The sequence below is a fragment of the Ostrinia nubilalis genome, chromosome 7, assembly GCF_963855985.1.
Source record: "Ostrinia nubilalis chromosome 7, ilOstNubi1.1, whole genome shotgun sequence".
NCBI classification, from domain to species: domain Eukaryota; kingdom Metazoa; phylum Arthropoda; class Insecta; order Lepidoptera; family Crambidae; genus Ostrinia; species Ostrinia nubilalis.
This window is the reverse complement of record NC_087094.1, coordinates 7,657,101-7,684,090: the sequence shown is the minus strand read 5'-3', so window position 1 is coordinate 7,684,090 and position 26,990 is coordinate 7,657,101. Positions and strand designations below refer to the sequence as shown.

Below are 26,990 nucleotides of genomic sequence, written 5' to 3'. Positions count from 1 at the left end.
GGTTATTGAAACATTGTTTCTATAGTTTGAAAGATTTTATGGAGCATAAGGAATAGTTTTTTAATTTTATTTTAAGAGAAATGTGTATACACCTGTAATGGTAGGATTTGGCGATCTAACTTTATTATTGCAATAACTACTGCAAATGTAATGTACCCAAATTTATGCACAATAAATTATTTGATATTTGATTTGATTTGAATATTCAAGTTCTGAATTCGATTATTGATGAAATCATAAAATAAATCCTACTAGCTCGATTGATGGTTTCATTAATTTATTTAAACCAGGTTACCTATAATAATATTTTTTCGTTAATTTATGAAAATATCAAATTAGCCCGTAATCCTGAATCCTGATACATAAAGTGAGCCTATTAATTTAACACGGGTACGACTGTACTCAGTGTTGCACTATCAAATGCAATTGACGCGCCTCTATGCCAGGGTTTTTATGTTCCAGAGCCCCGATTTCGGTAACTTTTAACGTCTACAATCCAGACGCATTTCTGATTCTGCAATACGATTGGTCAAAACAGCTGACGTACGCTGTTGAACGACCAATCGTATCGCAGAATCGAGAAGCGTGTCTGGATTGTTGACGTTAAAAATTACCGTAATCGGGGCTCTGGTCAGGCTATATAATTTTATTCCATTATTGGTTAACTTTAGTAGACAAATGACCCCTAGGGACTTGTGCCAGATTGTGCCATTTTTCATTATTTGGAACTACCTATTCTCATATCATTTTTCAATGTTAAGAAAATAGTGCTTAACTAATTTAGTGGACAATGTCCACTGGACACCCAGTGCCCTGTGCCAGTGCTAAAATATCCGTCGGCAAAGTAAGCGTAGCAGTATTTTGACGTTTAACTTAAAAAAAAACAACGTCATTCTTGTGCTTGTGTGACGTTTAGCATGTCTATCAATTTTGTGTTTGGCAGCTGTTTAGTGGCGTAAAATGTGTTTCGCAGATTTTTGTTTATCTAATTAATTTACAATGTCTACTACGATTGCAAAATACGCGATTCAATAAAACGAATTCACGCGTAAGACATAGACTCTTTTGTAAAATGCTAATCAAATACGTTCAAAACAAAGCTTCGGAGAGAAAGTGTCTCGAATAGTAAATAACGGGTCGATAGAAATATGTCTGTCCCTGATTTATCCGTGGGATGTCGATTTGCAGATTATTTTTCAATATGTGGTCTCGACTTTGATTCAGGCTTGGAGCCTGATCGTCTGTGTGGTTTGTACACTATTTTTAGAACCTGCGTCTTTTATCGATTTATGTAAGACGACGAACGGGTACAGTATTTGGCTTTGCTTTCCATTTCAGGTGACAATTTACATGTGTCTCCTTTGGATCGCGCCTATAAAGGAAAGATTTTAGCCCACTACCCAGATAATATCCAGAGCAATCCTTTTGATGAGCATGCAGTTTGTATGGTAAGCATCTTTTCTTTGTTGCACATGCAGATGCTTACATACAATTCGTATTCTTTCAAACTACAACTCTGATATTGTTTATTCATAATATGTGCTGTGCAGAAATAATTGGTTTGTTTTTATACAGATGATTTATACCAGTAATTGGACAGTAATTTTTATTAGTGTTATTTTGTTTAATGTCTTTACAGTAATGATGTAATTTATTTTTTACTAAAAAGTGTTAGGTAAATCTTTTTATACCCACAGAATACTTTATTGCAATATTCAATATGTTTATATTTTTATTTTGTTTAGAGTTAAGTTTGCCTTAGTTTAAAAAAAATCTGTTTATTGTAAATAAAGAACCGCTTTGATATGTATTGTTTACAAATTTTACATGCACAACATCATGAAATAATTACAAATAACAATCATGACAGTACAAATGTATCCCTCTTTTCAGCTATGTCTCCCTGCTGGGTTACAATTTAGAACACAAAAACATTCTTTAGATCCAAAATTTCATAGTTTTGTTGTAACCAGAGAAAATGCCTCCAGATACTATGGATTTAGTCTCATATTTTATGAAGAAGTTAGGAATCGAAATATTTGCAGTGCAATGCATACCTTACAGGTAATTAAACTACTTTGGATCACTGTTTAATCTTAATTTAGTAATAATTACTGATTTCTTTATACATTTTCTTTAATTTTTACAGGCTATGTATATCACTGAACTGTCAAGCGGACAGACTCCTCCAGGTCACAGAAAGGGAACTGGCAAAGAAAGCTCCAGATCCCTTCCCAGATCATTCAAACTAACTCCGCACAGTGGAGCTGCACTCACATATTATGATATAGCCAAAGATAAACTCTATGTAGCCAAAAGTATAGCTCTTATATGCCAGTACCCGTATGTAAGAGTTGCACAATTGTTCTTAGAGAATTTATTTAGGTAAGTCACTTAAACATTGAGCCACTCTCACTTAATATTAATTTCAATAAAAATCTTTCTGTTATTTTTTACTTGGTTAACTTTTATTACCATACAATCTTAATTGCAAATACAGTGGTTTGCTTTTTGGAAGTTTACAGTGAATAAAAAATAAGTTGTCTTTACAATTAAAGTTCTTAAAAATCAGCTCCACACTAAGATAATTTTGAGCAACTTTAAGGTACTTTTAAAAATCTATAATGGCCGTCTTATTTGGACAGTATTATTCATTTTCTTCCACTGGGGGAAATATGCTGATTATAGCATCAATCAACCACAAAAGCTACCTTATTTTATTCATGCTGTTATAGAGATATTTTATACAGGTCATTGCCTCGTCAACCTGGGCCAGGCCTGAGTCCAGAGTCTTATGTTTACAATTTACTTTATGAAGTGCCAGTGCCTCTATCAGGGCAAGCATTACGCCTCTATGTACCGCCATCTGAACCTCATCTTGACCCCATTCCTGTTGTAAGTATACAAACATGTTAAAAAACCAATGTTTGTCCAACAATAGTTACAGTTATGCACTTATATCCTAAGATATTATCAGTATTGACAAATGCCTTTATGACTTGCACTTTTATTGAAGTAACAGCGACATTTGGTTAATGTTATTTAATTTTTCAGGTGATAAGAATGCCAAACCCACCCGAAGAGTTACCACTGCTTGATTATCCTTTACGAGTGATGTTTCAAACGCTCGGTGTTGAATGTGTGGTGCAGCTCTTTACTTGTGTGTTGCTGGAACACCAAGTATTGCTTAGATCTTCTGGTAAGTTTCATCTCAATAACATGCTAACAGTTTATTCTAAATATGTAGTTAATGGAAAAACAAGTTAATAAAGTTCAGAATTGAAACAAGGTAAAATCTAAATAATAAAATACGCTTATAACTATACGTTATATTTTTTTATAATTATCACATAATTTATTGAAGCACTGTATTCCTCAATCATATAATCAGATAATTAATTCAAATCCGATTGTAATCATAAAATATTATTATTGTGCGAATATTACTATTGTGTACATTTAAAAATAATATGCTACAAGATAAATGAATAATCAATTCTTTTAAGACTTGACATAATTATGTAAATAATGAATTATGTTTTTTGCAACTCACGAAGGCGAGTGAGCTTTACTTGTGTGTGAACGTGTACATGCACATAACGATAGTGTAATGTCTATCAAAACTTTTGACAAAAACAGTAGCGAGCCACCACACATGTAAAGCTCACTCGCCTTTGTGAATTGCAACAACTATAATTACAATGAAATTCCTCGTAGACTACAACAAGCTGATGCTGGTGGCGGAGTGCGCGGTGTCTCTGCTGCTCCCGTTCTCGTGGGCGCACGTGTACGTGCCGATCTTGCCCGCGCCGCTGTACCACTTCTTGGACGCGCCGGTGCCTTTTGTCATGGGTGAGCGACATTCTTACATTACATTAATACTTTTGTGTGACCGAGTGTACTTCTTCTTAGGCACATTTCACATCGAAGGGTGCGACGCTAAAGTACTTTGTAAATGCGCTTTGTGGCGCTCCGCTACACGCCGGTAGATGATTAGTCGTCTTTAGGAATTATGTCAGATGAGCTGCTTAATAAATCTAATGGAGCTGCATCGCATGTCTCGCATTAGATCACCTGTACTGACGACTGACTAGAACTACGAGCGACATCTAGACAGACCGAGAAAATGAAAGCTTTCCCCATATTAACATGACTTTCCAATGGGTGATAGTAATTCGTAATGTAAAATATATTATTTTCCGCATATATGACGCTCTGCAGGTGTCAATAGACACCCTAAGGAGACGCCTAGACACAGAGCAATTGCTTATTTCCCGGTCCAGTTTGAAAGGCTAAGGAAATCTGATGACAATAGAATAATCAACTTTCGGCATTGTTTTGTTCAATTACTACCGAAACGGATACTGAACAAAACACTGGCCTAACCTTGACATGTTGCTGTAATAAAGATTTAGCAGAAAACATCTTACATTTTATATCTATTTAATTACTATGATTAAGCATCCTGATTTCATATTATAGCCTTTTATTATAGTCATGAGTAAGTATTGTTCGTTCGAATGACATTTTATGTGAAGTGTTTATTGTGTGCGTCATCATTATTTCATAATAGGATCACCTTTTAACATTTAAAAAATATTTACATTTATTATGATCATCAATTTTGAGTTGCACGTATAGGGAGGTAAAAATAAAAAAAATAGTTTCATATTAGGCTCGTCACATTGCAAAACCAATTATACTACACGTGTACTCACGACATACTGGTAAGATTGGAATCGACGACGTGACCTATCTTGAGTTTCCAACCGAGGCGGCCTTATACGAATCAGTATACAAAAATACTCATACTCATAGCTCATATGGTTATTGAAAATTATTTGTCGTGGTACCTTATCTTAAGGACTTGTGACCATGCTTGAAACATGTAGCTGCGGGCAGCGCAGGACCAGTCGTTTTGAAAATCTTTGGGGAAACACACTTTTGCCCATTAGTGGATGTCCTGTTGTTGAAACGAATGTAGCAGAGAGAAATTAAACAATTAGGTAATCCTCAATGTCCACCTTGTCAGGTCTACACGCCGAGAGCTCAGCGGCAGGCATGGGCCAGCATGGCCCCCGGAGCGTAGCCTTGGGCTCAGAAGCAGCTCTATGCTTGGTGGACATAGACAAGCCAGACATACAGCTCCCGGAAGAGCTGCCAATATTCCCGCACCGAACCCCCTTCGTGGAGGAACTCAACCACGTCCTAGATAAACATCAGGTGAGTCCTAATTTTATAATACAGGTTGTTTTTTATTTAATTTGTGTGTGGCAACTCTAAGGTCCGGTTTCCACCAAGGCATAGCGGAGAAATATTTTGATTATCCAATCAGATTTCATTCAGATTGAATGAAATTGACGGAATGAAATCTGTTTGATTATTCAAAACATTTCTTCGCTCCGCTCCGCTTTTTCATCTATTCAAATTTTCGTTTTTGTGTATTTTCTTGCGTATTTTTATAAAATTTTGCCAACTAAAAGCGGCCTTATGCTTGAAATTATTGCACTAAACAAATTGTTAACAATTTTATTGTTATTTACAAGATCCAAAGACCAGAAACGGAGCCAACGAAACTCGGCGTGCCCTTAAATGGAACATCGTACAAGAGCATGAATGATAGCATGAGCAGCAGTTGCACTTTGCCATCAGGTAATTAAAATTTAAGGTCAATTAGCGTAGCGGTATGTAATTGTTCCTTTGTACGTCCAAATTAACCATTAATTAGGTGCTCTTTGATGAATCAAAGTTAGGTAATTGGTAACAATGATATGTATACATTTTTAGATGATGATATTCACATATTATACATTTTTTTAATACTAATGTTAGTTATAACGGGATTAACAAATCCTCAATGTACTAGAGTAAAACGCATACCAACCACATTGCAGCGAGAATCCAATCCACTGCCGCTGGCTTTGTATTTTTGGTCTATACGCGAACCACCAGGCGGCCACAAATTAGCACATCTAGCCATATTGGCATTTTATATTGTTATTATTGAAGCACTTTTGCAAAGTGTAGTCTGATGGCAGCTGTAAAAATGAGCCAAATGTGTCTCCAGGTGGGCTGCGTAGAAAGCACTCATTCCACGATGTATTGGAATGGGAAGAGAGCCGGCCATTGAACGCTTCGCCGCCCGCGTCGCCGACTAGACGCGCGCCGTTAAGAATGGACGCGCTGCAACGCATTGTTGACATCGTCAAGCGGACTGGTGAGTTGAGACCAGTTGAGCTGAAAGTTGAGGCCGTATTCACAAACATTACTATGAGGTCTCACAGTGCGCGTGGACGCTCAGCAATCATCGAGCATCGTTTGTGAATACGGGCGTAAGCCCTCTAGTTTCTTGATTTCATATGTATTTATACTTTGGTAATAAAAATCATTATTAAAAAGAATTGGCGCGATACGTTGACATTAGTGTATTTTGAGTGCTCGGGTCCTGATACAGGAAATGGCGAAACTGTTAGCTACCTCAATGTTTTGCATCTCATAATATATTTCCTTCAATATCATAATTTCAGCCATAGGACGTCCTAATAGGTTATTTCCTAAAAAAAACTGAAGCTTAGAATCGCTAATATTTCGTGCCAGAACCAATAAAAGATCTGACTTCTTTAAATGGCATTACTCCCTGCATTTCTAATCGTTTCTGTCTTAATTTGTAGGTGTAAACATTGATGACGTAGACGCGGAAACAGTGATGCCCACAGTGAAAAAGAAAATACTCAACGACGAAGAACAATACAACGAAGATATCCGCTTCAATGTTGCCATCAGGGAAACATTTTTAAACAGATTTGTGCACATGTTTCTCATGTATGAAAACTTTGTCATCATGCCCGATCAGGTAAGTTTTTTCATCTATAAAAATCTAATAAAAGGCCTTCTAAAATAGCATCTCCATACTTTATGCCTCGTATCATCAGGCCTGTTCATCTCCGCGAGTTTACATCGAAAACAAAACACGCACGATGGCCCACCTACAGGATACTATTCGACAAGGCCTCACATACGAGCGAACATTGACTCACGCACGCGTATTCTTGTGTATGATGGAAGAAAATAAAGAAAATGGTGTGCAAATAATGTGCAGTATTTAACTGCCTACATAATAATAAAAACACAGAATTTACTTTTTTAAGTTGCCTCAAGACACTGAGTGCCGATCACTGACGTTTGTCAACAAAATGGTGCTTGACTCTTGAGACAGGCTAAATTACACCATATTGTTAATAACATTGAGCATACATTTTTTTAAATACCTTCGCGAAGTAAAACTTCTGTACGTAGTACCACAGAATAGTAATAAGTACTACGTACAGAAGTTTTACTTCGCGAAGGTATTTAAAAAAATGTATGCTCAATGTCATTAACAATATGGTGTAATTTAGCCTGTCTCAAGAGTCAAGCACCATTTTGTTGACAAACGTCAGTGATCGGCACTGCGCCGAAGCTATAGGGCTGACTTCGGTAAAATGATGTGACGTGAGGTGCCAAACTGCGGAAAATGGCGGAGGAAATACATGATTTAGCATGAATTATCATGAATAATATTAACTACTTATTTACCTCTCAGTGTCTTGAGGCAACTTAAAAAAGTAAATTCTGTGTTTTTATTATTATGTAGGCAGTTAAATACTGCACAATATTTAGTACACCATTTTCTTTATTATCTTCCATCATATACAAGAATACGCGTGCGTGAGTCAATGTTCGCTCGTATGTGAGGCCTTATCGAATAGTATCCTGTAGGTGGGCCATCATGCGTGTTTTGTTTTCGATGTAAACTCGCGGAGATGAACAGGCCTGGTAGTACTTATTATTATTCTGTGGTATCATCCACAATTTGGAATGTAACTTTTCAGAAAATAACCTTTAAACAAACTAATTAAACTACCATATCAAACCTGACAAATAACTTCATGTAAGTAATACCTATGTATAAATCAATTTGTTATACGAAGACAAAATACATTTTCGACTCTAATGAGTAAACATGACGTCAAGTTATTGCATTTCAATTGAAATGTTTCTCTGTAAGAAAGTAGAATACATATTTTAAATAGCTATATTTATAAACTAATATAATTTATTTTCAGAACATAAATTCAAATCAATTAATTGGGTATATATTTGCGGCATATTTCACAACATCTACATTTTTTAATTAATATTGAATAAATAAATAAGTTCTTACAATCAAATCAATCACCAATTAGAATCAAACTAAATGTAACTTGTACAGTCGACTGCTGCCTTTGCTGGTGTGCTTAACAGTCACCTTTACGTTTATTATTCCAGCATGATAACAGATTAAATAGATTAGTTAAATATATATGTTACGGTTAATGTGATAAATTGAAAATTATGAATAATAACCGGTTATTATTAATAATTACCCACAGTCGCGGTAAAAGTGATAAATTAATAACATTTAACAGTGATTATTTAATAATTCAACCTTAGTACTAACAAATATCATAAAAGAGAACAACATATTGTGTACGTGCTCTTGTACAGCCAAAATTTTTGAACGTTTTGATATCATATATTAATATAATTTGGCATAATGAGTTTGGAATGTTTCTTGCATAATATTACTTTTCCATGATGCCCATAACATAATGTTTTGATTTAAAGTGAATAATAGGTAAGCCGCCTATTTAGTTTTATACACACATAAATAACCTCATATTAATCACATTTACCAAATCATGAGGTAATTATTCATAATAACCGGCGATTATTCATAATTTTCACATTTATCACATTGACCGTAACATATACATAATAATATTCTAATCATACCATAAACAATTTAACCATCCCTTACAAAGTGTTATAGTCATTCTAAAGTTTAGCGGTATGTGTTATATGCTATTGAACCTGTGTTCCGGTACATGAACTGGCAGACCAAGTAATAATAAAAAATAGAAAGACACGGGTCTTAACGCGACGTTTATTAATGAGTTACATTATGTACTCACGGCTTGACGTTTCGGCTGCTATGCTGCAGCCGTGGTGGTCACAAGCTTCTATTTTAGTTAAAATGGAACGCGAAAGTTTAAAATCTTATAAATAATAAAAAATATTTTGCATACTTATTATAATTGTCCCATTTCTCTTAAATCCCAGGACCGCGACTCCTGGCTAACGGCGCGCGAGTCTATGGTAAACTTCGACAAGGCCTCGTTCCTGTCAGACCAGCCCCAAAGGCATCGGCCGTTCCTGTCTCGCTTCCTCGAGACACAGATGTTCGCCACTCTCATAGACAACAAGATCATGGCCAACTGGGGAGAGTATGACGCCAACTTGCAGGTCTTCGAGCATCGCATAAAGGTGGTCAGGTTAGTGTCGATAAAGTATTTTTACAGAGTGAAGTGACGTCATGACTAACAAGCAACTATGATGCCGCGTCCACATACTAATTTATTTGGTTCCAAGTTTGTCTCCAAAGATTTACCGTATCAAAAAGTGCACTATTCATTGGCTCCAATAACTTTTACACCAGCACTTCTTAACCATCGCGCACTCTCGCTTTATTCCATGTCGACTTACAGAAACTGGCACTAAGCAGGTTGGCCCACGAGTAAAGTAATATTAGTTCAAATGTGGACGGGGCATGATAGGAAAACTTAACGCATGTAATGATTGACTGCAAATGGGATCAAAAATTATAAGGTTTTAAAAACAAATGGGATTATTATATTGGTGGATTTGATTATGCGTTTTAGCATGTAGTATGTTACAATGGCACATTACAATCAAAGTGCTAATGATATTACTTAACCAAATAAGCGTTATCTTTGCACGGAAAATATTTCAGGAGAAGATACAGCTCAGTCAATTATTCAGGGGGAGTGTTTAAGGTGATGGGTGTGTTGCCAACTGTCACCGACTAGTGTTGCCAGATTGGAAAATTTGTAATATATTTCTATTACAACAAGTTAAATTAAGAAAATAATATTAAGTTGGGTGGAAGAACGTTTCAGTCATAATTGGTTATTGGGATCTGGCAACACCAGTCGTGACTAGAGCGTGTTTTGCAGACGTCGGCTAGGCGAGGGTGGGCTGGCGACGCGCGGTTACAGCGTGTGGGCGGGGACAGCCAGCGGCTTGGGGGGGCTGGGGGCTGAATTAGAGGTGGGGGCTCCCGTGGAGCGTCTGCCCCACCGGGCGGCGTACTACCGCGCCTTCCCCGCGCGGCTTGACCCAGCTGCCCTGGCCCCGCCGCCAACAGCCGACCGCAGGTCAATACCGGACTACGGACTTGTCTCCGCCTCTAGTGACGCAGCTAATGCATGACCCCGCGTGTTATCCGTAGCCTCCGTATCTCATTTAGAGTGCATGACGCCATCAATGTTTAATAATGCCGATATTTTATAAGCATTATGATTTTGCAGAGAAGCTCCGTTACGATTTTTAAAATCAATTTATTTACAGTCGGTGGATTCAAATAAAGTAATAAGGCGTGACGTCAAATCTGGTTCAAATTAAGCAAAAGACGTCCACTGTTAGACAAAAGGCTACCCCAAGAATCTTAGTACTTACAAATTCGATTCATTTTGATAGTTAAACTGTCAATTGAATGGTGACGTCATGTTACCTTATCAAAATTCTACTTATTAGATCTGTCATCCCATATTTTTTTACGTGGACTGAACAGTGCCACAGTTTAGATAGATTATGTTATTTTTAATAATATTACTAATATATCTGCTCCAAATGTACCATAGCAATACAATGTCAGTAGTAGCATGCATACAGTAATTGTTGCGCTAATCGCGAATTTATGACTCTTTTGCCATATAAACTATGATTTGTAAAAGAGTTTCATGAATATCATATTTTATATTTAACGAATAGCTTCTAATTTCCTTGAACCTTCGTATTTGACGTTTTCATAACGTAAGTTACTACTTAAGCATGTGAACGCTGCGTGATAACGTCTGCTATTTGTTCATAGTACAAAGCTACGTAGTTTTTCATACAAAAATAACTTATACGTATAGTGCTAGCTGCCTCATGAGAGTCGCTGAGATTACCCCAACTTTTAAGTCGCAAGTGTGAAAACAGTCCTGTGTCGCACCTTCTTAAAACATTTTATGACAATGTTATTGTGTTCTATGTATTGTTTTCGTCCTTGTGGCTCCTTTTTCTGTATTTTGTATCGGTGTCAACGCTTGCATGCAGCCGATACTCGCGCACCGAGATGACATATGTAACCGTTATAAACTCGTGCGTTGGCTTAAAGTATATCCACATAGTAGCGTACCGTTTGTGGGGAGTGCGAATTTTGTATGAGCTGATATCACGCAAATGCTCCAAGATCCGCACGCTACGTCAATGTGAATATTATTTAATTATATTTGCAATAGTTACATTGTTTACTAACATGAAACATTTTACAAGCTCATATTGCTCAGTTAATTAGAAATTGACACGACATTTGATGTCTTAATTAGAAAACTGACTGTTAACTCGGTGAGCACTATTTTAGTGTTGTTAAATTTATTAATTATACTATGACGAATTAATAAATGTGTTAGTTTAAGGCAGCTTTATGTGATAGCATGCGATTGTACCAGCCTGGACTGTGGTTAGTGATTGTCTTTTAGTTAATTGGCACTACTGTGTAGTGCATGTAATGTAACGTATATGCTTACGTTTGAGTAGGAAATGGTATTAAAACGAGCGTTTGAATCCATCTTTTAAAACTTGGAATTTACAAACCCAGTTTTCCAGTGTCTGCAATCCGAAATTTGCTCATTTAATATTTTATTTTTAAGACTCGATGCATGCATCGCAATGCTCAGCATGTCCTTGAATAGTCTCATCACCAACATTACAGTATTAACATTTAGAATTCGCAAGGACCATCGAGTGACACACGTCAGACATCAAGGGTAAATATTCAGAAATCTCATTATTATAATCTACACGTTGCTTACTCGTAGACACACTATCAAACACGCAAAGACTGAAACATTATTACATTTACAAGTATCAAGAATAGTCGCTGAAGCTATTGCTTCTTTTAATTTTTAACTTATTGTAAATTAAACTATGCAGCTTCACAGGCAGCTTTTCACTATAACTACACGAGCACTTTTCGGAAATCAGGCTAACTTAGCTATTCGATTTAGCTTAAATCATTGTAAATGAAAATAAGTTAAACTTACAGAACCACCTCCTCGGTTAGATCGCCAAATGGAGACGAGCGCTCGTTGCAGTATTTAGAGATTTATGTTACTAATTATAATCTCATACCAAATGGTTTGTGTTCTATACCATAAACAAGAATCTCGATCTTTTGATTATATTTTAAAATTTATTTTAAGAGAAAGTAAATTAATTTTTAATGGTAGAAAGAAAAAATGATCCATGCATGATTGCAAGACTAAAAAGGTACTCGTATGTACCATAACTATAAATACGAACTTCATTTAGAGAAAAAATACTCTTTCTACTGTTATTTATACAAGTTAAAAAATATTTCGATTACCTATTTGTTGTAATAACGTATTCGTGCTCTATATCAATGTTGTGCTATTTTTTATTATTTACTTTTTATTGTGTATTTGTCTTGAAGGTTCTAAATAATTTTATTCATAGTAATATTAAGCGTTATGATTATGATATACCTTGTTTGCTTTACTGCATGTTTTATGGTGTAGTATAAAGTAAAAATGCTCATAAAATTTGCAAAATACTCTACGCATGTCCAAGGTGCATGTATAAGCATAATAATTAAAATTAATGCTCAGTTTTTATGAATTTAACTTATGTGTGTATTGTTTTGATAAATACAGGGTCTAAAAAATGAGGTTAAACATTTTGAGGTGTGATTAAGTATCGAATGTAAAATATCAGCACCACATCAGAATAATTTTGTTGCACAGTTTTAAAACTGTGTAATATACCGTGTACTATGCTGGTGGTGTTAAAAAAGCAGTACCTGAGTGATATGATCTCTTAAGAATGGAATATTCGATACCTAAATCATACTACATAATAATCCAAACGTCATTTTTTACAACTTGTGAGACAAAATGTATTTTGTTTTTTTGGTGTAAATTCTCATTCACCGTGTCATATCGTGTGCATTCATTAATGTTTGTGAATCATTTTGCATACATAAAGCCTCAGTTAATAAACTAAAAACTGATCTCCAAAAACACATTGCATTTTATTGGCTTACAGAAGTTTCATTTTAAGTTTTTTACTTATTTTTTTGTACTTGGAATGTTGTGATAAATGTTTATGTTGCATGCGTTGTAAACGTGATATGTAATCAAGTAATTAGATTGATTGTAATTACATAAGTTACAGTAACGTAGTTATTTTGACGTAATATTAATTATTTATCATTTAAAATCAATACAGAAGATGTAATACCTATTCATTAAGAAAATGACCTACTTAATGCGGTTCTAAGTCTTCCGAATAGAAACGATACGAAGGATCCTTCGTAAAATATGTATGTTACTACTTAGTTGGAAATTTTATTATATTTATTATGTGTTTAATTATGAACAATAAAGGTGTTGAACTTATCCATGTATTTTAAATAATTATCCCAAATATGTACGTATAATTAATTAGACTAGCATGTCTTCGTATAGAATCTTACATTACAATAGACATAAAGATGAAATTCGCTTGTTCAATGTTGCGGGAACCCGCGGTAAACAAAACAGGAGCTATTGTTAGCAATAATTGTACATGCACGAACATATTAGTGTTGTCTTGGAGTTTCACGGTTTGCTTTTCGCTTCATGTGCTTGCTTTTTCAATATTTTTTTTGCCAGTAAGTTTAAATTGCCTTAACATTTCAGGACGAATAGCTTGAAGAGGATAAAGAACGCGAAATGGCAGGTAAAAGACTGTCCACCGGAATTGTTGCTCGGTGACATCAGCAGAAAGTTGTCTACCGACGTCACTCCTGCAGCTATCGCCCAGAATAACAGGACCTTTGTAGAAAAGCTTCTCAAAGTAAGTTATATTTGTCAAATAAATGTCTAACTTGCATAATATATCTTCATGCTTTCGTCTTTAATACGTTATTTGTTTGCACTTCCCAGGAATGCAAAAGTAAAACTAAACGCATGCTCGTTGAGAAAATGGGTACGGAGGAAAGTGATCTAGGGTTGGGAAGCGAGGTTTCTATAACAGGGGTTGAAGAGAGCACTATGATAGCGTCTCTCTGCGACTTGTTAGAGCGACTGTGGTCCCATGGGCTGCAGCATAAGATGGGTAAATCAGCGCTGTGGATGCACCTCACAAATTATCAAGAGTTAGAGCAGTGCAGTAACTCCACTAAACCGATAGACCCGAACTATCTTACTCCAGGTGAATATTTTTGGTTGTTAATGCAATTAATAATTAACCATTTAGTAACAGATCTCATCGACTATTTATACTTCCTTTTATAATTCAATCACTATTATAATTCTATGTCTCATTTTTTTTATACCTAACATGTTCATTGCTTTTAAAACATGCAGCTTTGGCCTGGTGTGTGTTGCGTAAGCGTCTGGATTGTAAGTAAATTATTAGAATCTATATTTGATCAAGAGATATTACTTAAATGAATTCGACACGAGAGCAGAGGATTAGAGTACATTTTTGTATTGACAAAAATAGTTATTACCTAAAAGGAGTTTTCTACTTATCAATCAAGAAAACAAGCACCGACATTATGTTCCAAAGAGTGAATAGAATTCAAATCAGTTTTATTTTAATACGCAATTTAGCTTAACATGACCATTTGTCCAGCAAAAAATACCCTAATGTCATTGATAAAGTAACAGACATCTTGGATTTTAGATCTATCGTCCGTGGGTGCAGAGGTAGAAGCTCAACAAAGCACTAGTAGCGGGAGTAGGTCCCGGGACAGTTCCCGGGGTGGGTCCCGGGATAGTTCCCGAGACCGGCTCAGCAACTCCGGGACTTTGGAGCGGAAGTCTTCGCAGCCACCCAACCCAATGAGGCCGCTGCCTGAAAGTCTGACATTTGACATGAGGTAAATAAAATCTTTCATACTCAAGCAGGAGTTCTTAATGAGACAGTTGACACCACTAACCAATGATTCCAAGACACAAATTCTCTAAAGGAACATAAAATTCTTGCCTTTCTTTGACATCAATGAATATTTGTCAATTGAGTCGGCAAAAAGTGACGACATAGCTAGTCTTTGCCATACAAAATCTATAGAAGAATCTATATCTTTTCAGAAACGTCCAAGCGATGACCGACATAAAGACTGAGATCGGTTACGCTCGGGCGTGGGTGCGCCTGTCTCTAGAGAAGAAGCTTCTATCGAAGCACCTTCGTGAGCTCTTAGCTGACACCACTTTACTGCGGTCCCAATACAAACGGACCGCCTTCTTGCGGTGCGAGGAAGAAAGAGAGCAGTTCCTCTACCATTTGCTGACGCTGAACGCTGTCGATTACCACTGCTTCACCAATACTTATCCCACCACAAGTTAGTATTCATTTGTTTATTCTTCTTATCTTATCGTTAACCTCGCTTTATGGTGCATATTTCATCTAACTACCTTATCGTTGAGAGATTTTTAAACTCAAGTGGCAAAAATCGGAACTAATTATCCAGTATCGATAGTAGCGCCCGCTTGACAATGTTAGCTGGAACCGTTCAGTGTCGGACAACTATATGACGTTTGATTGACATTCGATCAGTTTCAACATATGCGAAAAATTACCTCAGCAGCAGATTTTTATACAATCTCTATGACAAAACGTTTTGCCAGCTTGTTTTTGAACTCACCTTTTTTCTTCTCAGAACTCCCATACCGAGTTCTCATCGTACCATCACGAAAAGCTAGTCAGACTACGGCGAACTGCTGGATATCGATATCAGGAACAAACAGAGAGTCGACCCCGAAGATACCCATTCCACGCAACACTAACGAATTTGTCTTCCACGTAAGTATAGCAAATAAGGAAATAGACTTCAATTGGAACATGACTTTATTCACACATTTATACAAATAACACACTGGAAATTGATGTTGTTTTATCTTTTAGCACAAAAACTTGGGTATTCTGTCAACACTGCGCATCGGCCATGATAATTCGGGGCTGTCTCCAAGATGGTTGCTCGATCAAGTCTTCGTAAGGAATGAAGTTACGGGACATACCTACACGTAAGTCAAATGAATGATTTTAATTACGAGTAATGCTAATAACGGCATTTGTTTAAATTGATATTATTTGACGAGCTCTTCCACCGCATCAGCGCTCACCAGTTGAAGCCACTGTCTTAGTTAATAGTGAATGACTGAACTTACATACGCCAACTGGTAAGCGCTAAACGCCAACTGGTAGGCGCTAAAACGATAGCCTTCATTCAGAAGTAAAATTCTGGCACAGTGCACATCATATTATATTAAAATTATAAAAAAGCGAAAGTTATTATAAAAAAACTCATAAATAGGCTTTTAAAAAGCACTTTTACACGTCCCAGTATTAACCCTACCACTGCTTCGGGACGATAAATGGGCCAGTGCTGAGAAGAAGCAGCGCAAGAAACTCAGTCACTATTATATTACAACTATAATTCTAGAATCATCATTTTCACACAGGTTCCCATGCAACCGCTGGCTAGGTACAGGAGTGGACGACGGGTCGACTGAGCGTCTTTTACTAGCGGCACGAGTGCGGGGTTCCCGCGCCCGCACCCCGCACCCGCCGCCCGCGCCCGCCTCGCACCCCGCCACGCCCACCACCCATCTGTCTACGGCCACTATACAGCACATGATTGGTGAGTCTATTACAGTACAGTTGTAATGGGATCGCTGGCTAGGTAATGGGGTGGACGATGAGTCGACTGAGCAGCTGCTGTTAGCAGCAACGCCACGGCCACTACGCATCTGTCTATAGCCGCTATAAAGCACATGATTGGTGAGTCTATTACCATGCAATCTCTGGCTAGATACATTAGTGGATGAGAGTTGACTGAGCGACTGCTGCTAACAGCGACGCCACGCCCACCACGCATCTATCTGCGGCCACTATACAGTACATGATTGGTGAGCCTATTACCGTTCCCCTTTAGCTGGCTAAGCACAGGAGTGGACGATGGGTCTACTACACTATACAGCACTTGATCGGTGAGTCTATCACTAAAGGATAAGATACGTCGACTGCGCTGCTACTAGCAGCAACGCCACGCCCACCACGAATCTATTTACAGCCACATACAACACATTGGTGAGTCTACTACCATTTCCATTCAATCGCTGGCTAGGTACAGTGGATGACCGGTCTACTGAGCGACTGCTGCTAGCAGCAACGCTACGGCCGCTACGCATTTGTCTACAGCCTTTATACACCACAATGCTATGATCGGTTAGTCCATCACTATTGTTATGCGATCGCTGGCTAGGTATTGGAGTGGACGACGGGTCGACAGAGCGTCTTTTACTCCCGGCAAGTGTGCGGAGTTCCCGCGCCCGCACCCCGCACCCGCCGCCCGCGCCCGCTTCGCACCCTGCCACGCCCACCACACATCTGTCTACGGCCACTATACAGCACATGATTGGTGAGTATAAACATTTTTCTATCTTTCTTTCTTATTGTCATGAGATCGGTAGCGAGGTAAAGGAGTGGATGACGGGTCGACTGAGTGACTATGTACTGTTAGCAGCAAGAGTGCGGGGCTCCTGCGCCCGCCACTATTCATCACATGATATGTGGTCTATTACTCGGCCAATGAATGCTTGATAATGAGTGTTCGGAGCTGCGGAATATAAACATTTGTGGGTATTTTGTTTTAGTTTTAATTTTTCTGAGCATTTTCTACATGAGTGTTTATGAAAAAATATTTAAATAAATAAATAATAATAAATAAATAGCTTTATTTCTATTAAGTAGTACAGACTTAACATTTTCAGCGGCTTCTGCACTAAGCTCACGCTTGTATCGCAGCTGCCAAATAATAACACAACTCTAAAAGTAAATTACAGTAGCAGTCGGACAAACAGTTTTACTTTTAAGCTAGTGGCAAAATGATATGTAAGGTAATATTAAACAGTCAATCAAATACTATTTTGATAACAATTACATTATAGGAAATTGAAATTTAGAATTTTTTACATTTTTACAAAATTGGAATGTACGGTTTCAATTAAAAATCTTAATTAAAGTTTGTAATAGGAAGGTGTGTGTGTGTGTGTGTGTGTGTGTGTGTGTGTGTGTGTGTGTGTGTGTGTGTGGTGTGGGTGTGTGTGTGAGTGTGTGTGTGTGTGTGCGCGCGCGCGTGTGTGTGTGCCTGTACGTGTGCGTGTGTGGTGTGTATGGGTGTGTGTGCGTGTCAAAGGAGGATTAGGTTAGAATATCTTCGGTCTCAGCATAATCTTGTGTTTTTAACCAAGTTTCAATCAAACGTTTGGCCTCATACGTAGTAGATCCCTTTATATTTACTTTTCGACAGATGGCATTATATATCCGGGGTAAGAGATTCTGCGGTTGACGTTTTGCGAAGGAGGTTTGAACTGTTGGAACGGGATATTTATAAACACGTCTCTTCAACATTTGTTCGTAGTCTGGCGATTTTAGAGCGATACTGTGTGTCGCGGTTGCAGCTCTTAGAATGTAAAGTTGTCTGACGCGTAGAACGTTACATTCCCTGTAAAGATTGTCAGTGCTGAACCTAAATGTTTTGCGCAGCATTACTTTAAGGACTGCACGTTGTGCCCTTTCAAGTTCAATAAATGCAGATTTTGTTGCACCTCCCCAAACACTAATACAGTACATTATAAGTGACTGGCACAAGGATTTATATACCAGTAATAGCGTTTGCACTGGGGCTGAGTGTCTTAATGATTTCATTACAAATATCGTTTTACGAATGCGTGCTGACAAGCTGGAAATATGTTGTTTATACGATAGGTTCTCATCAATTGTTACACCCAGATATTTGATGTGCCCCAAACGTTCGATAGAATGGCAATTGCAACTTGCGGGAGTTATCATTGACCTTTTGCAACTGTGTAGGGCAAGTCTATATTGAGGTGATGGTTGGGATGCACGGGTTTTATGAAATGCTAAGTACTTGGTTTTTGTTTTATTTAGCGTCAGTAGATTATTTTCCATTTAGGTATGATTACCCGTTTTCTGGTAATAAAATACAGACTTCACTTACTTTAGAACCGCCATCACCATCCTAGACGCTGTGTAACCAAGATCTACACCCAACCGATCACAAGTCGTTTTAACTGTGATTGGCCCATAATCTCATCTATAGGATGAAATAAAAATAGAGCCTTTTAACGATTCAAAAAAATGATTTATTTTATCATTTTCAGGTGACTGTGTAAACGCTATAGTGAAGTGGCACTATCAGTCGAAGAGAGAGAAAGACGCAAACTCTCTCAGCGTCCTTCTCTGCGGCGAAAACGGATTAGTGAAGTGTTTGGAGCAAGCATTCCTTTGCGGATTTAAATCTGCGAGATTGTTCGGGAAGAACCTCTTCATTTGGGACTACTTTGGTAGGTATATAAAATATAGTCTATAAAATGGAATAAAGTGCTTGTAGCGAGAAAAGCTGAGCGTTGTTATATCTCAATTTTTCGACAGGCACGTCAAAAGATGGTCCAATCCACAGCTTAAATTACACTAGAAGACTCATGATTTGTATTTTTTTTCGTCAATTTACAAACTGTTACTTTTCTAGCGAGGGTGAAAGACGAGTTCAAAATGAGTTTGTGCGACGAACAAAGCTCGCAAAGTAACAAGAGTTGCGGAGTAGCCTACAACTGCAGGCAAGACCAGGAGCACCGGTCCATTTGGAGATGCTACTGCCACCTGATGGATGAAATAAACACTGTCGGTCGTACCCTCGGCAAGGACGGGAAGTTTCAGCTTTTCATCTGTCTCAGTCTTCGGTGAGTTGTTTGAAAACTTTTATTTAAACAATTGAAACAATTCTAAATTCTTCTTAATTCGATGTTAATCGCTGCAATTTTGCTTGGTTATAGTTATAAATATGTTTCGATTGATAATGTTAAAATTGGCGTGCGCTATTGCGAAATAAGATGGGCCAGTAATTTGGTGTAGTCTAAACCCATATTACATTTCTTATATTCCAAGTTTTCGCTAACATTCGGCTAGGAGAGAGACTTCTACTCCTTGCTGACCGTCGAATCTTCATACGAGGACCTAGTCATCTAGCAGAACTTTCGATTTTGAAATGATACCTTACATATTAAACCACGTTCAAAAATACGAGTAGATTCAAGTTTTCAATGACGTTTCAAAAAAATACATATAGTTCCAAAATACTGAACTGTCCTATCGATGACATTGACAGCGGGGCGCCACCGTCAATACCGAATCGCTGGTTCCGATTTTTGCCATGTTGGAAACCATATAGTTGAACGATGGTAGCGCCCCCCTGTCATTGAGTTTGGCGGGACAGTTCAGCGTGGGTCATCTATATGAATACTTTTTTCTTCTTTTCTAGTGAACACTGGCTGCACAGAATGCTGGTTCCAATGTCGATGACGCGGGTAACCACCGAGATGTATGAAGAACAGAGTTTCCTTCGCAAACGCGGACTTCTCACATTCCTCAGGCAGATCCTCGAGCCCTTGGACGAATTCGATATCGTGCTAGAAAACTCACTCACTCAAGGCATTTAAACATTCAGTAAATGTGGTTAGATATGCCAAATGTAGGTAAGTTTTAACACCCATGTCTTTAACATCAATAATACAGACGCGGGTATTTTTGAAGCAGTTCTTACACTATTTATAAACGTCGAGTAACAAGTTCTCATGTATAATATGTTCAAAACTAAATGCTTTTCTTTATAAGACAATGCAATAATTGATCATATCATTTTATTAAACTTATTTATTTTATTTCTAAAGTTACATAACAACTTTAAAAACATTGTCATGACAGACAAATGATCCTGGAAAGGCAACAATATCTGATTATTTTGTGTTACTCGACATAATATGAAATTACTTATTTAATATACTTACTTAGTGAAATTTATATTTGCCATTTTGAATCTCGACTGACTGCAAATTATAATACTGTCAACTTTTGATTTGGAGTCCATTCTGAGATAAATGCGTGGTTCAAACTGCGTCATTTGTCTATGGCATAGACTCTATGCATTTCATTAATTAAAATTGGTCTCGTTAGAACGAACCTATAATACTCGTATGTGTACAGAAATCATGGAATAACTGATTCCTTGCCCTTTTAAATATAATAGCTGTAGACAAAGAAATTTTATTTAGAATATGACATAGCATAAATCAATGGTTAAACCAATTTAGGTCTTATTCTTAGATTTACGCGAACCTGATTGAAATGAATCATAATTTACGAAATGTCAAAAGATAACACATTTATTTACCACAAGATCCCTTTATAACGAATAATACAGTAAACTAAAAACTAAGGCAGAATAAGACAAGACAAATAGTGTAAACGTAGTTTGTTTCATTTCAATCACTTGGTCATGTTACATGAAGTTTTGTCTGTAGTTTCCATCCTGCATAATAAAAAAAAGTTCTTAGTTTTAAGATAAAAATGTGTAATACTCAAAGATACACTCATTTGATAGATATTATTAGTTTTGGAAAAGGAATAACATTAATGGAAGTGAATAATTGGCAATGGAAATTTCAAATCTTTTTGGAGGTGTGGGGATGAGGTACGAGGTCTGTACGGGGGACGGAGTAGAGCACAGATAATAATGCATACAAAACTGGTCATTTGTTGAAATTTTCATTGGCGAATTATACAGAATGATATACACACACAAAAGTGTTAATTTTATTGCTTCAGTAGAGCGATATCGAAATGTTACTTGTGTCGAATGTGCATTTATATTCTTACCGTTACCATTCGTAATGAGATGCATATATTTTTACGTTTATCGGTTGAAGGAAATGTTGCTGCATTTTAAAAATAGAATCAACGCTTTATTTGTGCACGATATGCAAAAACATCTGTATTGCGTAAATGCTATCATAGTACGAGAGCCCACGACCAAAATTTTTGTCTCATAGCAATACGGCCAAAACCGCATCAAATCGATAGATACGATTATCCTGAACTCGAAAATACCAATATCAGACATTTTCCGCGTAGCGTTTGATCTGACCGAATTTTCAAAATTGTCAAAGAATTTTACCGAACTGCATCATAGCAATATGTCTGATTTGCAGACTGTAGTTGAATGATAGTTCTGAGATACCGGAAACATTATTTTCAGACGTTAGTGGTGTAGCGCAAACCCGTAAAATCACTTAAAAAAATTAAAAATGAGACAAAAAAAATGTCTCATAGCAATACGTCTGAAAATCTTTTTTATTAGTAAATTTTGGTTATTTGATGCGAACAAAACAATTTTCAGACGGAAATGTGAACGCATTAAATTTTGAGACCGTTTTGAAAATGTTAACAAATTTTACCGATCGGTATCATAGCAATATGTCTGAAAATTGTTGGACATGATAAAATAAGTTGTCCACATGTGCAAAAAATTTATATCAGACAAATTAAGTGTAGCACCTTCTCTATCATACAACTTTTTGATACACTTAAAGTGTCTGAAAACAGGTTTTTGGTAATCATGGCAGCAATACGAAAAGTTAAAAAAAATAATTATCCGTATTGCTATGATACAGTCCGGCTAAATTTGTTGACATTTTCAAAAATGCGCACAGGCTATATGCTACGCGCAAAATGTCTGAAAACAAACTTTTTCGTAATACAATTATAGAATCTATGTACATTTTCACTATCAGACGTATTGCTATAATACCGACTGTCTTTTTTTTTTGACACAGCAGAAATGGCCTACTACTCAGTTGCTACACTTTCGACCGTTACTACACACCTAGTCGGGTTCAGAATCATACAATCTAACGATTTTATAGGGTTTTTGCCGTATTGCTATGACACATGGTTTTGGTCGTGGGCTCTCGTACTATCAGCGTAGGTATCAATGAGGTGTCGTTTTAGTTATTTTTGTTGAATTAATTGTGATTACGTCATTTGTTTCAGAGCATGATAATTAAGCATGATATACTAGCGTGTGCTTGTGAATGTATGTTTCCATTCGTACTTTAGGCTATTTGTGCTAGTACTACCAAACTTATGAAATTGATATTATTTGTCAGGGTCTGATTTTTGTGTACCTAGCTTTTTTTATTTTTAAGTTTTAAATGTGATTGTTGTTTTTATTTTCTTGCCAGTTAAACCCAAAGATTATTTATGGTGGTGCTTGTGGCATAATGTTAACTTAATTTTTATGATGAATGCATGGTGGTGCATGTTATTTTATATAATATTATGAACATTTTCACTGTATACTTAATCTTTATTGTAATATAAATGTGCAGCATTTATAACACTGTCAATTCGAGCCCCACAACATGACATGTAAAAAAGTCTTCGAATAGTTTTAATCAATATGATCGAACATCGATTAATTACTTGAAAGTGATATTTATATTTTCCAGTAGAAACGCACTCCAGTGATTGTTTATTAGGTTTCGATGTTAATCATCTACTTAATGCACATTTTCACAATAGTTATGTAAGCATACAATATCTTTCGTGAAACTTACAATGTTTAGCATTTAGTTAAATATTTTAGCAAAATCAATTGATTTTAAATATTCAATGTCCAGTATAGAGTTCACATTAAAGTTACTCTAAAATAAACAAACTTATAAAAAAAAGCTTTTTCTGTAGCACGTCTGTCTGTATCTCAATTATCATTGATTTTGCACTTTGATTGTAATAATTGTCTTAAAATTGTTAGTATCTTTCTTACATTGATGGTTGTTTAGAATTTTAGCCGTCCTATTTCATTGTTGTATTTATGCCAAATGGAAATAAATCGCTAGCTACAACTTCAAGTTCTGTATGTGACACAATTTAAAAGATTGCCGTTTGATGGCTGCTGCACTATCGATAGATCTGTCTCAAGCGCAGGCTACACTACGAACTATAAAACTGAATATAGTCGGGGGAACGGGGAAGATGGGATTACGACCGGGCTACACCGAACGGTGCATAGACTGGTTGCAATTGTCCTTACGTAAGTTTATTATAGAGTGGGCCCAAAATGTTTGCAAATACTAACGTCCAACACTCGTTTTCTTGAAAACAGTTTGAGGAAGGGCCGCGTGGGTGGCGAGAAACAATAAAATGTACCGGCCAACAGTGCCGTAACTAGCCTTTTATGCGCCCGGTGCGAGAAATATAAAAAAATGTAACCTTTTTCAATTAAAAGTAACCTTCTACGGGGGGGGGGGGGGGGCTCCGCACCCCCCGTGCGGAGCGATTGTGTAAGGTTGTTCATGGATGGAAAATGAATACAATTGATCATCAATCATTTGCCTAAATTCGAAATTTTGAACATTCCATGAAGACCGAAAAGTGACCGGTCGTATAAAAACGTTTCATGGATTTGCGTTTCACTATCGAAAAACATTGGCTAAAACTCATTTTTTATAACAAATAATAAATCAAATTCATGTTTAAATGCAGTTTATGACATAATTTTTAAATTGTCACTATTAATATTTTTTACTGAATAACCTGTAAAAGTTAATTCTACAATTTCTGAAAAATCACCAAAAAGTAACCTTTTTATTAGTGTAACCTAAAAGTAACCAATGCAGTTCAAAAGTAACCTAAAAGGTTACAAAAGTAACCTTCTGGCAACACTGCGGCTATCTGAATGCGTGATTCTCGATGTATCGGGGAATCCCCGAACATTGGGTGGGACGGCGGCAGAATGGAACGTTTGTGAATCGTTTAGTTTTGTAAGTCATCCTTTTCACTCTTGTCGAACGATGAATTTTCTATCTATCTCTCGCACGCTAGTGCGTCAGTAACGCCGCACGTAGTTAATGAATAAAATCAAAGATAAAGGGAGGACCAATGAATGTGGCTGACAGCAATGACAGCGTAACGTGAACTATATGTACATCTCCTCAGCTAGATTGACAGATTTGCTTAGAACTTCTAAGTTAGAAGTGGCGCCCTCCAAATGAATATAGACAGAAATTGTCTCATAGTTACGGTATAGGTACTTTTGTTTATGTATGTAATATTGCGAGCAAGACAAGGTACTGGATTTATATTTGTCTGATGTGTCGTGACGTGACGCGTCAGAACTGTATCGGTTCCATACATAAGCCATCACAACACAACACGTTACGCACTAGTGTGAACGTTACCATCCTACTAATATTATAAACGCGAAAGTTTGTATGGATGATGGATGGATGTTTGTTACTCTTTCACGCAAAAACTACTGAATGGATTTTAATGAAACTTTACAATAATATAGCTTATACATCAGAATAACACATAGGCTACAATTTATAAACATATTGTTCGAAACACTAATCCTGCGCAGACGAAGTCGCGGGCACCAGCTAGTACTAAATGTATGAAACCGATACCGTTCTGACGCGTCACGTCACGACACATCAGACAAATATAAAACCACCTTTACAAGTGTTGTTGTTTCAAGATCGCTTAAAAAATGCCATATAGATATAGAGGGCGCGTCTACACCATATTCGCAATAAAACAAAATGTACCTACTAACTACCATGCATGAAACAAAACTAGATACTGGTCTGGTCATTTCTGCGCCCCTCCAGGGTCTGCGCCCTGTGCCTGGGCACCGCTGGCACCGCCCTAGTTACGGCACTGCCGGCCAAGTACGTACAGTACGAATCCCTAAAACTACTTTGGGACTAGTGTGGCCTGCGCTTTTGTATGCTTATTTTTATACCGATCGTCCAAAGTGAAAAGTTCTTGTGCCAAAAACATGCTGTCTCCTATTATAAGTATGAAATTAGCATAGAAGGAAAACAACCGTGCGGTTCTAATTTCCACCGTATAAAATCTCATGTTATCATGGAATCATTTATGATTATAATGAATTATTTTCGGTTTAATAAGAACGACGCATATTATTTCTGAAACCCCAAGCTGTTGGTCTCCGCGTCCATTAGCTGAATTAAACAAAAGATGCGTGCAATACAAGAAACATTTATAATATCAAATTAGTCGTAATAGAAACACTGTTCGTAAAGACAGCTGACGAAAAATGTGTTTTATTAACACGGTCCAGATCTTAATTTGTCACACTGGATGCGTTCTGGGGTCCGGTCGTCTTGCCGATTGCCCTGATCAACAAAGTTGTTCATATACATAATGTGGGCTGTGTTTACTTTGGCTTATTGACCTGACCGCATACGCCGAACGCATTCAGTAGGGTAAAACCTTCAAGTTGCGTACTTGTATGCTCTTTTCACGACGCATAAGTTACTTGTAAAGGCTGACGGTAGTAAATGTAATATGCTTCATTCATTTGTAATGCATAAGGTTACAGTTCAGACAATAGGCAAAAAAAAGGATTAGATATGAAAACGTACCGTGTTAAATATCGGTATTGTAACTTCCTTTATTCTTTCAGAGATAATAAATCATTTTAATTTTAAATTCAGTTGGAAATAATAATTAAAAGAATTACTTACCTACTATTTACTCAATTCTTAATCATATCATGAACTACTTATTTTGTTGTTAGTATCTATTCTACAACATCTCGCTAAAAAGTAATTAAATTTAATTTATAAAAATAAACTAATTTCATTAAACTACTTACTTATTTGTTTAAAATGTTATGTAGAAAAATAGGTAGGTATTTTTTTCGAAAGTCTTCCTGTAAAATTACAAATTATTCCAACGCATAAATACCTAATACCAAAGATGAATCATGTGTTATTTTGTACATAAATCATTATTTCTATACATGCATTGTATAACTGATAAAAATGTGTCCAATAAAAATTTTACCCATTATAAAATCTTTTAATTCGAAAATAACCGACTAATAATAGCTACTGACATGATAATCTAGTTTTGTATTGCCGAGAGAGATTAACCTACTACTAATAAAT

General features: G+C 36.8%; 1 protein-coding gene across 1 annotated transcript; it reads left to right on the top strand.

The window, feature by feature from the left end:
* Positions 1 to 911: 911 nt before the first annotated feature.
* On the top strand, positions 912 to 26,990 carry LOC135073484 (DENN domain-containing protein 5B). The gene is made up of 24 exons (XM_063967668.1): positions 912 to 1,248; positions 1,339 to 1,448; positions 1,894 to 2,064; positions 2,150 to 2,385; positions 2,751 to 2,895; positions 3,055 to 3,199; positions 3,718 to 3,852; positions 5,033 to 5,223; positions 5,547 to 5,652; positions 6,068 to 6,217; positions 6,672 to 6,853; positions 9,142 to 9,353; positions 10,056 to 10,256; positions 13,845 to 14,001; positions 14,091 to 14,358; positions 14,514 to 14,549; positions 14,836 to 15,031; positions 15,243 to 15,493; positions 15,812 to 15,954; positions 16,057 to 16,175; positions 16,614 to 16,792; positions 19,338 to 19,520; positions 19,706 to 19,916; positions 20,495 to 26,990. The coding sequence occupies exons 1-24, from the start codon at positions 1,149 to 1,151 to the stop codon at positions 20,670 to 20,672; spliced, it is 4,005 nt and encodes a 1,334-aa protein (XP_063823738.1). The 5' UTR covers positions 912 to 1,148; the 3' UTR covers positions 20,673 to 26,990.

Excerpts from the sequence above, each read along its gene's own strand:
- LOC135073484 (XM_063967668.1), top strand. The coding sequence starts at position 1,149 with ATGTCTGTCCCTGATTTATCCGTGGGATGTCGATTTGCAGATTATTTT. Across the intron at positions 1,249-1,338 it reads GGAGCCTGATCGTCTGTGTG|GTGACAATTTACATGTGTCT; the intron begins GTTTGTACACTA and ends TTTCCATTTCAG. Across the intron at positions 5,224-5,546 it reads ACGTCCTAGATAAACATCAG|ATCCAAAGACCAGAAACGGA; the intron begins GTGAGTCCTAAT and ends GTTATTTACAAG.